The 13,438-nt window shown below is 37.7% G+C and overlaps 1 protein-coding gene across 2 annotated transcripts in view; it reads right to left on the bottom strand.

The window, feature by feature from the left end:
* LOC131970579 (RNA-binding protein Nova-1-like) overlaps positions 1-13,080 on the bottom strand; it is a 109,079-nt gene extending 95,999 nt beyond the window's left edge. Inside the window, exons 1-2 of one of the 2 annotated variants that reach the window (XM_059332006.1) lie at positions 12,162-13,080; positions 8,727-8,795 (exon numbers count right to left, since the gene is read on the bottom strand). In XM_059332006.1, the coding sequence (XP_059187989.1) occupies positions 8,727-8,795; positions 12,162-12,318 (226 nt within the window). In that variant the 5' untranslated portion in view covers positions 12,319-13,080. The remainder of the gene's footprint in view (positions 1-8,726; positions 8,796-12,161) is intronic. The other variant, XM_059332007.1, reaches the window with a different exon arrangement.
* Positions 13,081-13,438: the final 358 nt, after the last annotated feature.

The following is a 13,438-nucleotide window of genomic DNA, read 5'->3' as shown; positions in this document are numbered from 1 at the left end:
AATCTCTCGGTTTTATTCTGGTTTTATGTGTTTTTTTCTGGTTTTATTCTGTTTTTTTACTGATTTTATTTAAGAAATCTCTTTGTTTTATTCTGGTTTTAACTGATTTTATTTAAGAAATCTCTTGGTTTTATTCCTGTTTTTAAATGGTTTATTATTCTGTATATTTATAGCCGTTTTTGTTTTTTTTGTTCGCTGCAACTCTTCAAAAACAAGCTGTGTGCAAAATTACATATTATCATTATTATCCTATCTTATCCTATTATCATATCTTTGGTTTTACATGACCTGGGAATGTCAATAACATGATTTTAGGGTTAAAAACACACTTTAATCTGTCAAAGTAACACAAAGAATGTTAAAAATTAACACTCACAGTGAAAAGGAATAACACGATTTCGAGTTAAAAGTGCACTTATGTACAATTATGAGTTAAAATATTAACACTTTTCAAAGTGTAATTTTAACTCAGAATCTGTGAGAACTATATAAACTCAGAAAAAATATTAAATTTAACACTGTGAGTTGAATTAACACTCCTGATTTTGCTGTTTAGTGTCTCACTTCTCCTGCAACATTTATTCCATTCAGATTTGACATTTCTGGCGATGACTTCCAGCGTGCAGAAGGAGCTCATATTTCTTAATCACCAGACTCAGAAGCTGCCAGCACTCGCTACAAAGTCCTTCACATTCTTGTGACCCTTTGAATAATCAAATATTTGAAGAAGAAATTAGAAAAAGAGTCTCATTCATAGATACAGGTGCAGCCCAATAACCTGCTGGGAGGGATTTAAATCCTGAAGAGCTAGTTTTTAAAAGGTTTTCTCATCTAAATTGTGGAGTCAGTATTGAGTGTTGTCTTAAAAAATAGTTTTTTTTTCTCTTAAAAGGTATCAAGATGACTCACAGCAGCAGCAGCAGAAGCAAATAATACTGTGTTTTGTTTTTTTCATGCCAGCAATCATTTTCTTACAGAGGCTGTTTTTAAAATGGAGGGCATCTCAAATCACAAGTGGCAAAATTATGAATTATGGAATTCTAAAACCAAACGATTTTACAAGCCGGGTCACCTAACAATTACAGAGATGTGGAGAGAATATAAATGTGATAAACGATTCGATTCACATCTAGATACACAGGTCATATAGGATATTCTCTTTTAAAAAACGATTTGATCCGAATCGATACAGTGTGAGAACGATACGATTTGATTTGATTCTACGGTTGATATTTGTTGTAAATATTTTATAGTGTTTCACTCACAAGTTTTATATTTTATTTATCTTCTGATTTGCCATGGAGTTAAAAATCTGTGTTATTGTGGCTCTGAACCACAAAAACACCTCAAACATCTTTCTACATTTATAATAAATTAAAAGAAAAATTGTTCTAGAAGCTTTTTTGTCATTTCCATTCAGTCCCACGTGAGGCTGATAATTCCTGAGTACAGGTTTGATCTGAGTGACATCATTTACATTTTCCCTTTATCATCTAACCTAATAAAACATTGCGGGACACAATCATGTTCTGGGATATTAAATCATGATTTTATCACCTGGATCGTCTATACAGACGCAAATAATAGGCTAATAAATAAATAATACATAAAGATGTGACGTCCTGGTCAGCAACAGACCGAGTATGACATGATCTGTTTATTTATTATAAATAGAAACCCGAAATCTGACTGGAGAACAACATCCTGCAACAGAAATTCAGTTTGAACCAATCAGACGGCTCCATATTGAAACGATCATCTGCGTAGAAACCAAAGCAGACATGGTGGCTACGCTAACAAAGATAACTGAAGCAGCCGCCTCCTTTCTCTCCCTTCAGTCTGTGTGTGTGTGTGTGTGAGAAAGCCGGTGTGTATTGTTCAAGGCTATTTCAGAGGAGGGGGCCCTTCCAGTCGTCCTCGCTGCATCGGCCCTTTCATCGCTCCCTGATCCATATTCATCATGGCCGCCCGGCTCCCCTCGACCAATCAGAGAGCAGCTGGCTGCGACTGGCGTCTCGCTCCACCAACCACACGCCTCCCTTTGTGGCAGAATCCCCGCCTCCCAGCGCCTTCACCCCACCCTGTACAATGGCTTCTTTTTTTTACTTTGACGCAGTGGCTTGAAAAAAAAAAAAAAAAAAAGCGAGAGGAAGAGGAAAAGGGTGGAGGAGAAGAAGGAGAGTTGCAGCGTCCTGCCGACGGCGGCAGCGAATCGATCGACAGTTTCAGAAACGAGCGTCGTCAATGGCAGCCGGCGATTGATGAAGGGGGTGGGTGGAGGACGAGATGATGGGAGGACGAGGGTGAAGGAGGACGGGAGGAGGAGGAGGAGAAGGAGGGTGCAGTCGTGATGGTCTGAAGTAGAGCATGATTAGTATGGATGAGGAGGAGAGGAAGATGGAGAGAATGGAGGAGAGGAGCGAACGAACGAATAAAACAGGCGTGTCGCAGAGAGAACGCCGTGTTCTGAAGGTACCGAGAAGAAATGTGAGCTCAATCACTCTGTGTTTTAACCCTCTGGGGTCTGAGACTATGTTGGCCGTTTTTTTAATACTTTTGATTTTTGACCTTCTTTTTAGTCATTTTTGGTAATTTTGTGTCTTTTTTTTGGTAATTTTGTCTTTTTTTTGTCATTTTGTCTCTTTTTGGGTCATTTAGTGTCTTTTTTGGTCATTTTGTGACTTTTTTTAGTCATTTTGTATATTTTTTTAGTCATTTTGTATATTTTTGTGTCTTTTTTGGTCATTTTATATCTTTTTTTAGTCATTTTGTGTCTTTATTTTAGTCATTTTGTGTCTTTTTTTTAGTCATTTTGTGTCTTTTTTGGTAATTTTGTGTCTTTTTTTCTTAGTCATTTTGTGTCTTTTTGTGTCTTTTTTGGTCATTTTGTGTCTTTTTTGGTCATTTTGTGTCTATTTTAGTCCTTTAGTCCAACATAAAATGTGATTTTGGATTTTTTTTAATTTCCAAACACTATCATGCTCAATAAAGAATTTTAAATGTTGCAAATGTGAACAAAAGTTGCAAATTTTATACTATATATATTTGAGCTTGTCTCCAGTTTTACTTGGTATATCATCATCAAACTGAAACTGGCCTCATGGAGTTTACAGCCAGAACTTTAGAGGTAAATTTACAGTAGGGCTCCACGCTGCTTTGTTTTCTAGTCTGGATGTGATGAAGAAGTCTGGATTTGGAGCTTTTGGAGACTCCAGAGGGTTAAAAAATACTGCTTCACATTCAAACAAAAATCTGTGTATTTTGTGAGAAAAAATCTCAACAGCTCTGAACTTAAAACATCAACTTATTTCTACATTTTCTAGCTCTCACTGTTGAAGGCGTAGCTACTCGTATTTAGGACAGAACCTCCACAACATGGTGTCTATTTTTGAGAAGCCAAATGTGGGGCTCCTTCCTCCTCAGCTGATCAATGCGAGGAAGGAGCAGCTCTCCTTTGTACGAACGTCCCGAAAAAAGAAAGAAAAAGACGCTCGGCGCAGTTCCAGGAGCAAAAGAAAACACTCGGATCAATAGCATCAAAGACCCTGCCTCATACAGCCACGGCTCACTACACAGCATGTACGCACACTGGCACACTGCTGTGTGTGTGTGTGTGTGTGTGTGTGTGTGACTGCATGCATGCATCCAACTACAGTGCAACACAACATCTACACATTTTGTGTCTTTTTTGTGTCATTTTGTGTCTTTTTTAGTCATTTTGTGTCTTTTTGTGGTCATTTTGTGGTCATTTTGTGTCTTTTTGTGTCATTTTGTCTTCTCAGTTTGTGTCTTTTTTAGTCATTTTGTGTCTTTTTTTAGTCATTTTTTGTCTTTTTTGGTCATTGTGTGTCTTTTTTTAGTCATTTTGTGTCTTTTGTGTCTTTTTTGGTAATTTTGTGTCTTTTTGTGTCATTTTGCCTTCTCAGTTTGTGTCTGTTTTGGTAATTTTGTGTCTTTTTTGTGGTCATTTTGTGTCTTTTTTTAGTCATTTTGTGTCGTTTTGTGTCTGTTTTTGATCATTTTGTGTCTTTTTTTAGCCATTTTTGTGTCTTATTTAAGTTATTTTGTGTCTTTTAGTCCTTTAGTCCAACATAAAATGTGATTTTTAATCTTTTTTTTACTTTCAAAACTATCACACGCAGCAGTGTGTGTGTGACTGCATGCATGCATCCAACTACAGTGCAACACAACATCTACACACCCGTTCATCTCTTTCATTAAACTTCCTCGCTGCTTTTTGCAACTTCTGTTTGAAATAAAACACAAAGACAACTGCACACACACACACACACACACACACACACACACAAAACCCCTAATGTCACTTGGCAAGGGCATTTCAAGGCCCCCCTCCTCCTTCGCAGCAGCATCTTGCCAGTCCATCCATTTACTAAATGAATGTATTACATCTTACAGACAGCAGAGAAGAGGAAGAGTCTGAGATATAAAGTGATGAAAGCACTGAAAGGTCCGAACGTCCAGGTCAGCAAACTTTTCCCTGACTGGTAAACCTGTAGGCGTCCCCACTCACATGTTCATTTTCTGACCACCTACGTTAAAATCGAGGTAAAAAAAAACAAAAAACAACATCCAATTTATTTTGTTTGTGCTTACATAAGACTTCTTAATGGCTTATACAAGCAGTTTTCCCCTGAAAGCTACATTAGTTTTGAATGGATTGTATCTGAGTCATTTCTATCAAACTGAGAGGCTGTTAGTGCTCAAGTATCAGTACTGGTTATATACAGTACTCATAAAAATATCAGATATTACTAACAAAAACACAAATATCAGCCTGTAGTGTCTGTGGAAAGTCTAAGCCTCGTATGGATCGTTTTTCACCAAGATGAGACTAAAATATTTGATAAAAATAGTGAATTATTACCATTTTGGGGCTAGAAAATGCTAAATTTTCAACATATTATAATTCCTTATAATGCAAAGCACACACTGCATAACAGAGTTGTTGCTGCTTTATGTATCAGCCCGAGCTCTAGAGCAGTAAAATGTTATATATATATTTTTATAAATCATCAGCAAAAAAGTATTTTTAACCAGGTGTATATACATATAATACAGTAACTCTGTTTTAGCTGTTGATGCATCTCTACACTAATGTCGCTTGGATATATATTTTTTAATAAATGTATCGTCTTTGCAAATACACTGGTTTTGTGACATATTTAAAGTGATTTAACTCTATGGGGTCTTTTTGTGTCTTTTTTTGTTATTTTGTGTCTTTTTTTGGTCATTTTGTGTCTTTTTTGTGTCTTTTTTAGTTATTTTGTGTCTTTTTATGGTCATTTTGTGTCTTTTTTTGTCATTTTGTCTTCTTAGTTTGTGTCTTTTTTTGTCATTTTGTGTCTTTTTGTGTCTTCTATGGTCATTTTGTGTCTTTTCTGTGTCTTTTTTAGTTATTTTGTGTCTTTTTTGGTCATTTTGTGTCTTTTTTTAGTCATTTTATGACTTTTTTGTAATTTTGTATCTTATTTTGGTCCTTTTGTGTCTTTTTTGTGCTTTAGTCCAACATAAAATGTGATTTTGAATCTTTTTTTCACTTTTCAAAACACTATACACACACCCATGTGGCTGCTGATATTATACATTTTATGAGGATTGTGCACTGAGTTTACACCAATATGACGACACAATAGTAAGCAGAAGGCTGCTCTCTTAAACAATACATGTTCTTAAAGAATGTTTAGCATAATTTGTAGGAGCCTAAATTCAGTTTTTTGTTGTTAACAGAATAATTGAAGTTCACAAGAAATAAGAATGAGAATATTTACAATATGTAAATGTTTTGATATTTACAAAATATGTGGATTATATTATTATTATTATTATTATTATATATGCGTTTGGTAATTTGGTAAGTAATGTGATTTGTGGTCAGTCAGGACAAGTGGGGAGTGGAGCCCGATAGTTTTTTGACCTCTCTCTATCTCTCTCCAGTACTTTCTCATTTTGCAACATTTTATATTTTGTATTTTTCCTGCATTTTTCTGAGTAAATATTTCAAGTTTACCGGCTGGTCTCTGTGGATTTATTGGATGTGGACACGGGGAAGAGTGGTACGAGCATCAAACTGAGGCTTCACCTACATTATTATTCATTATTATACATTTTTATGCAATTACTTTGCTAATTAAATCACCATCTTTGTAAAACTGCCTGGTTGCTGTTGCTTTTCAGCCTTTTGTAGGTGAAAACAATCGTATTTGTGGACAAACTGCATGACAAGGATTTCTAAATCACCTCAAGCATTGCTTTTATGCAATTACGTGTTACATGTTTGTTTTTTTCATTGTTTTTTCCTCCTTTCCTGTCCTCACATTGTGCTGTATTTATTTTCTTCCATCTCTGTCTCCCTGTCCTGTCCACCTCTGTCATATTATATGTGTGTTTTAAGTATACGTTTGGACGGGTTGATGGCTAATTTCGTTGTCCTACTTGTTAATCTGTGCAATGACAATAAAGGAAATCTGAATCTGAATCTAAAAAAAGCTTCCACATGGGTACATATATGCCAAAATCGATAGATACTGATATATCTATTATAGGCCAATATCAGCCAATAATATCTGTCAACAAATATAACAGTCTTTCTCCAGTTTTGACCGCTTGAAACTGTGAAAGCAGTTAGTATAAATAAATATACTGCAGAAAAAGATGATTTATCAGTATTCGTCTACATAAAAACTATGAATCCTGAAACACTGGAAGTCATTTCTCCAATCCGGAGCAAGTCTGGCTTTGAAAATGATCCAAGTTTAAACCTCTGAAACTTAATCAAATATTAACTATGGGCTTATTAAACGTCTCTGATCATATATGTACATGATTAGAGGGAAATCAGAATTTCTTTAATGTGTGTGGGGGGAGACCCTGCTGGGTCAGGGTGAGGCGCAGAGATAAAAATGGGTTTGTGTTGGTGGATTAGAGAGGCGGTGGGGGTGAGGGGCTCCGAACAGCAGCTACTGCAGCTACTCATTGATCTTTTCATCTTTAAGACCTTCAGCTTTTATGAGATGTGGCTGTGATTTATGACCCCGAGGGTTGTAGTGGTCCCACGTCCTCTTGTACCTCTACTGTCTGACAGCCGAGCAGATCTTTCTCTCTAATGTCGCTTCCCGTTTTACTCTCTCACACACACATACATTCTGGACACAAACCAGCCGGAATCTCAGTGACAAAAAAGTCCATCCTGTCTGAAAATTAAATGTCTACTCTCGCTTTTCACACAATTCTGAGTGACATGAACGGAAAACACTCTGCACAGCCATTAAACCTGATCTCAATGTATACACTGCAAAAAATAAGTGTCTAAAAACGAAATAAAAACACTAAATCTGAGGGAAATGATCTTGCTGCATGGACAGATTCTCAACAATCGAAAAATAAGCATGTTGAATGCTTAAAATAAGAAATTAACTCTTAAAACCAGAATAAAACCAGTTAAAAACCAGAATAAAACCACATAAAACAAAAATAAAACCAGTTAAAACCAGAGTAAAACCAGTTAAAACCAGAATAAAACCAGGTAAAACCAGAATAAAACCACATAAAACCAGAATAAAACCAGTTAAAACCAGAATAAAACCACATAAAACCAAAATAAAACCAGTTCAAACACTTAAAACCAGAAAAAAACCCACTTAAAACAAGAATAAAACCATTTAAAAACCAGAATAAAACCAAGAGATTTCTTAAATGAAATCAGTTTAAACCAGAATAAAACCACATGAAACCAGAATAAAACCAAGAGATTTCTTAAATTAAGATTGTTAAATCTAGAAATAAGCATGTTGAACGCTTAACATAAGAAATTAACTCTTAAAACAAGATAAATTATCTAACACTTCTAAATCTAAAGGGTTTCTTTTTATCTTGGTAAGAAACAAATAATTGTCAGGTCACTCTGCTCGGGCCAGTTCATCGCTGCTGGCAGCTTTAATTTATCTTGTTTTAAGAGTTAATTTCTTATTTTAAGCGTTCAAAATGCTTATTTCTAGATTTAATAATCTTAATTTAAGAAATCTTGTCAAGTGCAAAATAATTTCCCTCAGATTTAGTGTTTTTTTTCTTGTTTTTAGACACACCTTTTTTGCAGTGTATCTAAGCTTCACTCTTGAAATATGATTTTTTTCTCAGATGAAGAGAAATATCTATGATTTTCTTTGTGTTAGAGCTCTACTACGCATTAAGTTTCAGAACCTGTGAGAAAGGAAAGAGGTTAAAACTACAGGTAAAGCCATCACATCACATCATATCACACTTTGAACACAATCAGAAAAATGAACATTTCAACATTTACAACATCAGTCATAAACCCAAATGCTTTGATGATATGGCTAGCATGAGGTCAAAGGTCATCAGAACTCATCTGTGCAGTAATGTTGGGTATCATGACAAAATAATTTGTATAAAAAAGCATGAAAATGGATGTCATGGATCTGATAACATACAATATAAACAATCTCAGCATGCATTATCCTGGATCATGAGCAGAATATGAGGGTGCTACTTTAAATCCTATTTAAATGTCAGGCAGCAGTTAGACCTCGTCGTTGAAAAAAACCCTAAAATTTAGTATTTCACTGTGAATTTGATCTTCAAGAACACAACATTTAGGTGTTGTCACTGCTGAATCACTCCTGCATTGAAGAAGGTTACAGTAAAGATTAAAAAAACAGGAAGAAGATCAAAAGCAAAGTCTCTCTTACCATGAGTCTCAGTTTCTTGGTGAGGGAATACAATGCCTTCAGTTTCAAATAGGGGCTGCAGGAAGGCCACTACAGAGAGAGGAAGCACAGGGGTGGGGGAGTGTGTGGCGTGAACTAATCATACAGAGAAACAACCATTGTTATGATCTCTTAGCAGCACTTTGACTTCTAGAACTTTAAAAACATAGTCTTCCTTTAAAAAAAAAAGATTTTTGGGCTAATCTCTTCTGACTGATTCAAGCTGTCAAGACTAGGGTTGTCAAAAGTATCGCTACTCAAAAAAGTATCGATACTAAAACGTTGTATCCGGATACTAATTTTCAAAAGTATCGTGTTATTATTAGCCATTAGCCGCAGCTAGCAATTAAAGCAACATACATACATAATCACTTTGTATGTTTGAATAGCCACGGGATATGACTGAGTGAATATTTAGAAAATAAAACATATATTTCTCGCTAGAAATGTGATCAAAATCCATTTTTATGCAGAAACGAAGTCAAAATATTGATTTTTTCCCTAAAAATGAGAGAACTGTCCGCCATGTTTTTTGTTCTGACCGCCGTGACCTTGAAAGTCACGTGACTTGGAACAAACCAATAGGAAAAAATATCCATGGAATAGCCACGGGATATGACTGTCATTAACTTGCATTGTAGCGAAATCCGTGTCAGTTTCACAGAAATTTGAGTGATTCTGTGGCTATTCCACGGATTTTGAGTTAAGCGAATCCGTGGCTATTTCACGGATTCCTGTGAGACCAGATTCAATTAAAGGCTGACGTCACGTTAATGATTATAAACAACGTAAATAAATAAATCAGGCACATAGTATGCCCATATTACGTTAATTGACACTGTGTCAGTATACATAAGCATAGAGTTAATAAGTTTACATAAATGTTGGTGACTGAAAAGTCCCAGAATGCAGTCGACTTATCAAGCTTGCCTAATATTGTGCACAGCATACAACCTCAAAATATTGTTCTATTGTTTATTGTATTTATTTATTTTTTGCATTACCTCAGACCTTAAGCTTGTTATCATAGTTGCAGTTTCTTTTTTGCACAACTGTTTTTTATTATAAATATTAAACCTGTGGTTCTGTTCATTTTTACATGTTGCATTTTTCTTGTTAATAAAAATATTTCTGTTAAATTTTGGGGTCTTTGTTCTTGTCCTTGTGGTATCGAAAATGGTATCGAGTATCGAATATTTTCCTGAGTATCGGTATCGAGTTGAAAATTTTAGTATCGTGACAACCCTAGTCAAGACCAAATTATTCAATCATGAAATTGGAAAAAAAGAGACATTTTTTTCAAAAACAGACTTAACTGTCAGTGCAAAAACTCTCACAGAAAACCTGCAACCAAGATTCCTCTTTGTTGATTATCTAAAGTGGTTGTTGGTGGATTGTGTGTGGCAGCTACAGGAGCGTTGACCTGGCGGCGCCGTAGCCGTCCTCTCTGCCTGAGTAAAAGCCTCTTCGGCTGCGCTCATCATCATCATCATCCCAACCTTTTCATTTGTCTAAATGGACGAGTTACGCAGGCAGCAGGATGGTCCCCTGAGGGCCAGCCTGGGGTTTTTACATACAGCGAGGAGGAGCCTTTAGTGCTCCGAGTGCATCGATCTGCAGTTAAACAACGCTCGCTAACCTGCGGCTCACCTCCTCCTCTCCTCTGTCTAATTGTTACTCCTGAGGACGGCTGTCATGTTTCCTACTGAAGAAACTGTACAAAAAAGAGACTTTTCTGGCATTGCTGAGAAGTGCCAGGTCACACAAAGATCTACAAAAAGATTAAAGTGTATTGATCCTCAAGACTCGCAGGGGTTTTTAAGATTGTGCCACCTGTCATTGTGCACTAAAAGGGACAGGCCGATCCTAAACGGGTTTGTTAGGATATTATGTTCTTGGAACCATCACCCCTGATCGCACTAAATTAGTAGATCATCCAAATTGTACGGATTTGTGAGGAAAAAAAGTGGCCTTTTCAATAAATCGGACCAATAACGACACCTCAGTAGGTTAAATATCAGTCAAGTTGACCTCCTTTAATACGCTGGAGGTTCTACACTCTTCAAACTTGGAGTGAAATCACATTTTCTTTGCATATATTTATATTTTTTGTATATATTTTTTTAAAAGAATCTCATATTTTACCTACAATTCACCAGGCGTCTGTTATTGGACTTTAAACACACACTTCTTTTGGTCCGGAAAAATATTTTAGTTATTTTCTTTACAAGAAAAAAAGGCCACTTCAAACAAATTCAGAATGACAGCTGCATGCACCTGGAATATTACTAATAGCAGGTCAATCTTTGTGTTAATGTAGGTCAACTAAATGTTACTTTTTGGAGTTTTTGTTTTATGTTTTAGGCTATGTCATATTCCTCTTTGACTCCAAGATTTTTGTCACATTTCTGTCACATTGACAGTGCACTGGATGGTTGGTAGAAATATACTGAGAACATTGATAAGGGAGTCTTTAAACGCCTCCCCAGTCTTCATGTGTGTGGTGTCAATAAGACATTTAAAGGTGCATGTGTCCATGATGGGGTGCATGGCCAGGAGAGGCTACTGATGGTTGTAATGCCGGGTGATGGGAATGCTTGGCGCATGACAGCATGTAAACAAAAACCAAATATGGTGATTACCATGGTGACATATTCATATTTCATCCAACAAGAGAATAATGAAAGAAAAAAACATTATCGGACAGTTTATAGAAAAAAAAATGTCTCCCTTCCAGCTAAAATCAGGACAGCAAAGCATGATCCAAATATACAGGCAGTGACATGCTGCAGTAGCACAGACACTGTCGCATTCAGGGTCCCCTTGTTCTCTGTGACTCGCCACAGGCCTGCTGTTAATGCGAGTCTGCTTGTTTATCCGCTTGTGTAATTGTACACAAAGCGGCGATGGTGGCTGATGTGTGAGATTATCACAAGGTCATCCGTCGGCGGGATGAGAGCCTGCTGCATGCGATCACGCACCAGCCTGATCTGGCTTTCACTTGTTTACATCCTTATTTTGGCTCCAGCATGGCCGCTGTGGCTGCATGCGCGTCAATCTTAAGACGCAATAAAAAAAAAAACAGCCCATTGTGCCGCTGTGAGGAGGCTCAAACAGTCAGGATGTGAGCCGGCGACTTCCCTCCAAATCCCCCTCATTGTTTCCTTTCCACCATCATTATTTCAACGCTGGTGGAAAATGACTGTCGCTCATTAGAAAGCGGATTTTTAAAATAATCTATTTTTACAGCCTATCGCTGCGTAAAGCAAGCACAAATGTATGAATCTGAGCTGTAGCGTGCCACTGTGTACGTCAAGAATCAACCTGCTCCCCTTTCTCTGCCTCTGCCTGCCTGCAGGACGAAGCAACATTCACCGAAACCCGAACAGCTCCCCGCATCCCCATCGGTGCTCTTACCTCCTGTATTTGTGCGTTTGGTGCTGCTGGCCTCCGTCGGAGTCTCCAGGGGTCTTTTACGTGAGTCCGGGGGATCGGACTCCATGTGTGGTTGTTGATTGTGATGGTGCGGATTTGAAAAAATCCCGTTTTGTTGTACTGCTCCGCCGGCCATCATTTTTAGAGCTTGCTCTTGGATGCTTGGGCTGCGTTTGCGTTTAAATCCCCCCTTTTCCCGTTTTTCTTTTTACGCAGCGTAGCCGTAGCCTGCAGATGAGTCCTTGGAGAAGGCGAAAGCGATTTGGGAATTGGAAAGTACGCCTGTTTCTTACGGACGGGGAAGGTTAGCTGCGCGTTTCTCCGTGGTGCGCCGTGCCGTGCGTAGAGATGCTGCTCAGGGACGGAGAGAAAGAAACACTGGAGCGGCGGATGAACGAGTCAGAGGGGGAAATCCGAAAACCTCTGCAGATGATGAATGATCTAGGCTACTGAAAAAATGTGCAAACGGAGCGTCAATCTTCCATCAAGCTTGTGATATGCGGGCTTAGGATATGTGTGTCATTCCGCTGCAAGCAGATAAAAGAGCGTACTCATGTCAGGCAGTGCAGGATGGTGGCGCTCCTCTGCAACAGCCAGAGACACGGAGCAATAAATAAAAGAAAACAAAAAAACACCGAAAGACAAAGAGGCGAAATCAAGCGAAGAAAGATAGGTAGAAATAAAGAAAAGGCTCGGTGAAGCAATAATAATACAAAAAAAATCCGATTGGTAGGTTATTATAATTTCTTTCTTCTTATCCTGTCCTGGCTCCGATCATGAAGACACCCAGGGGTGACGGGGTGGGTGCAGAGGGTCCGGAGGTTCACACAGAGAAAGAGACGTTTTTTTCCCTGCTCGTTCTCTCGGTGAAGATGCTGCAGTCTTGCGTTCAGAGCATCCCTCCTCTGACTGGCTGCTCGAGGGAGCGCAGGGGAGCGGCTGACGTCACAGGGCCTTGAGATGCCTTCACTGGCATCCCGTAAAATCGGGATTCCCAAATGTTTATGTTAAAGTGTGATTTAACTGTGTGTTTTGTGCGTAAAATCCAAAAATAAAGCCTTACATTAATTTAAAAAAAAAAGTTACTCCTTGAAACGAACGTTTGTTTTTGTTATTTTTGTTGTTTTACAAGCTGTTGTGCATTTCGAGATTAGATTGATCTTTATCACAGCAGTGGTATTAAAACCATCATGCATGTTTTTGTGCACGAGTAAAATCAAAGTGCAATTGTTTATGTTAAAGTGCGATTTAACTGTGTG

This window comes from Centropristis striata, chromosome 4, assembly GCF_030273125.1.
Source record: "Centropristis striata isolate RG_2023a ecotype Rhode Island chromosome 4, C.striata_1.0, whole genome shotgun sequence".
In the NCBI taxonomy this organism is placed as follows: domain Eukaryota; kingdom Metazoa; phylum Chordata; class Actinopteri; order Perciformes; family Serranidae; genus Centropristis; species Centropristis striata.
This window is presented reverse-complemented; position numbering and strand designations above follow the sequence as displayed.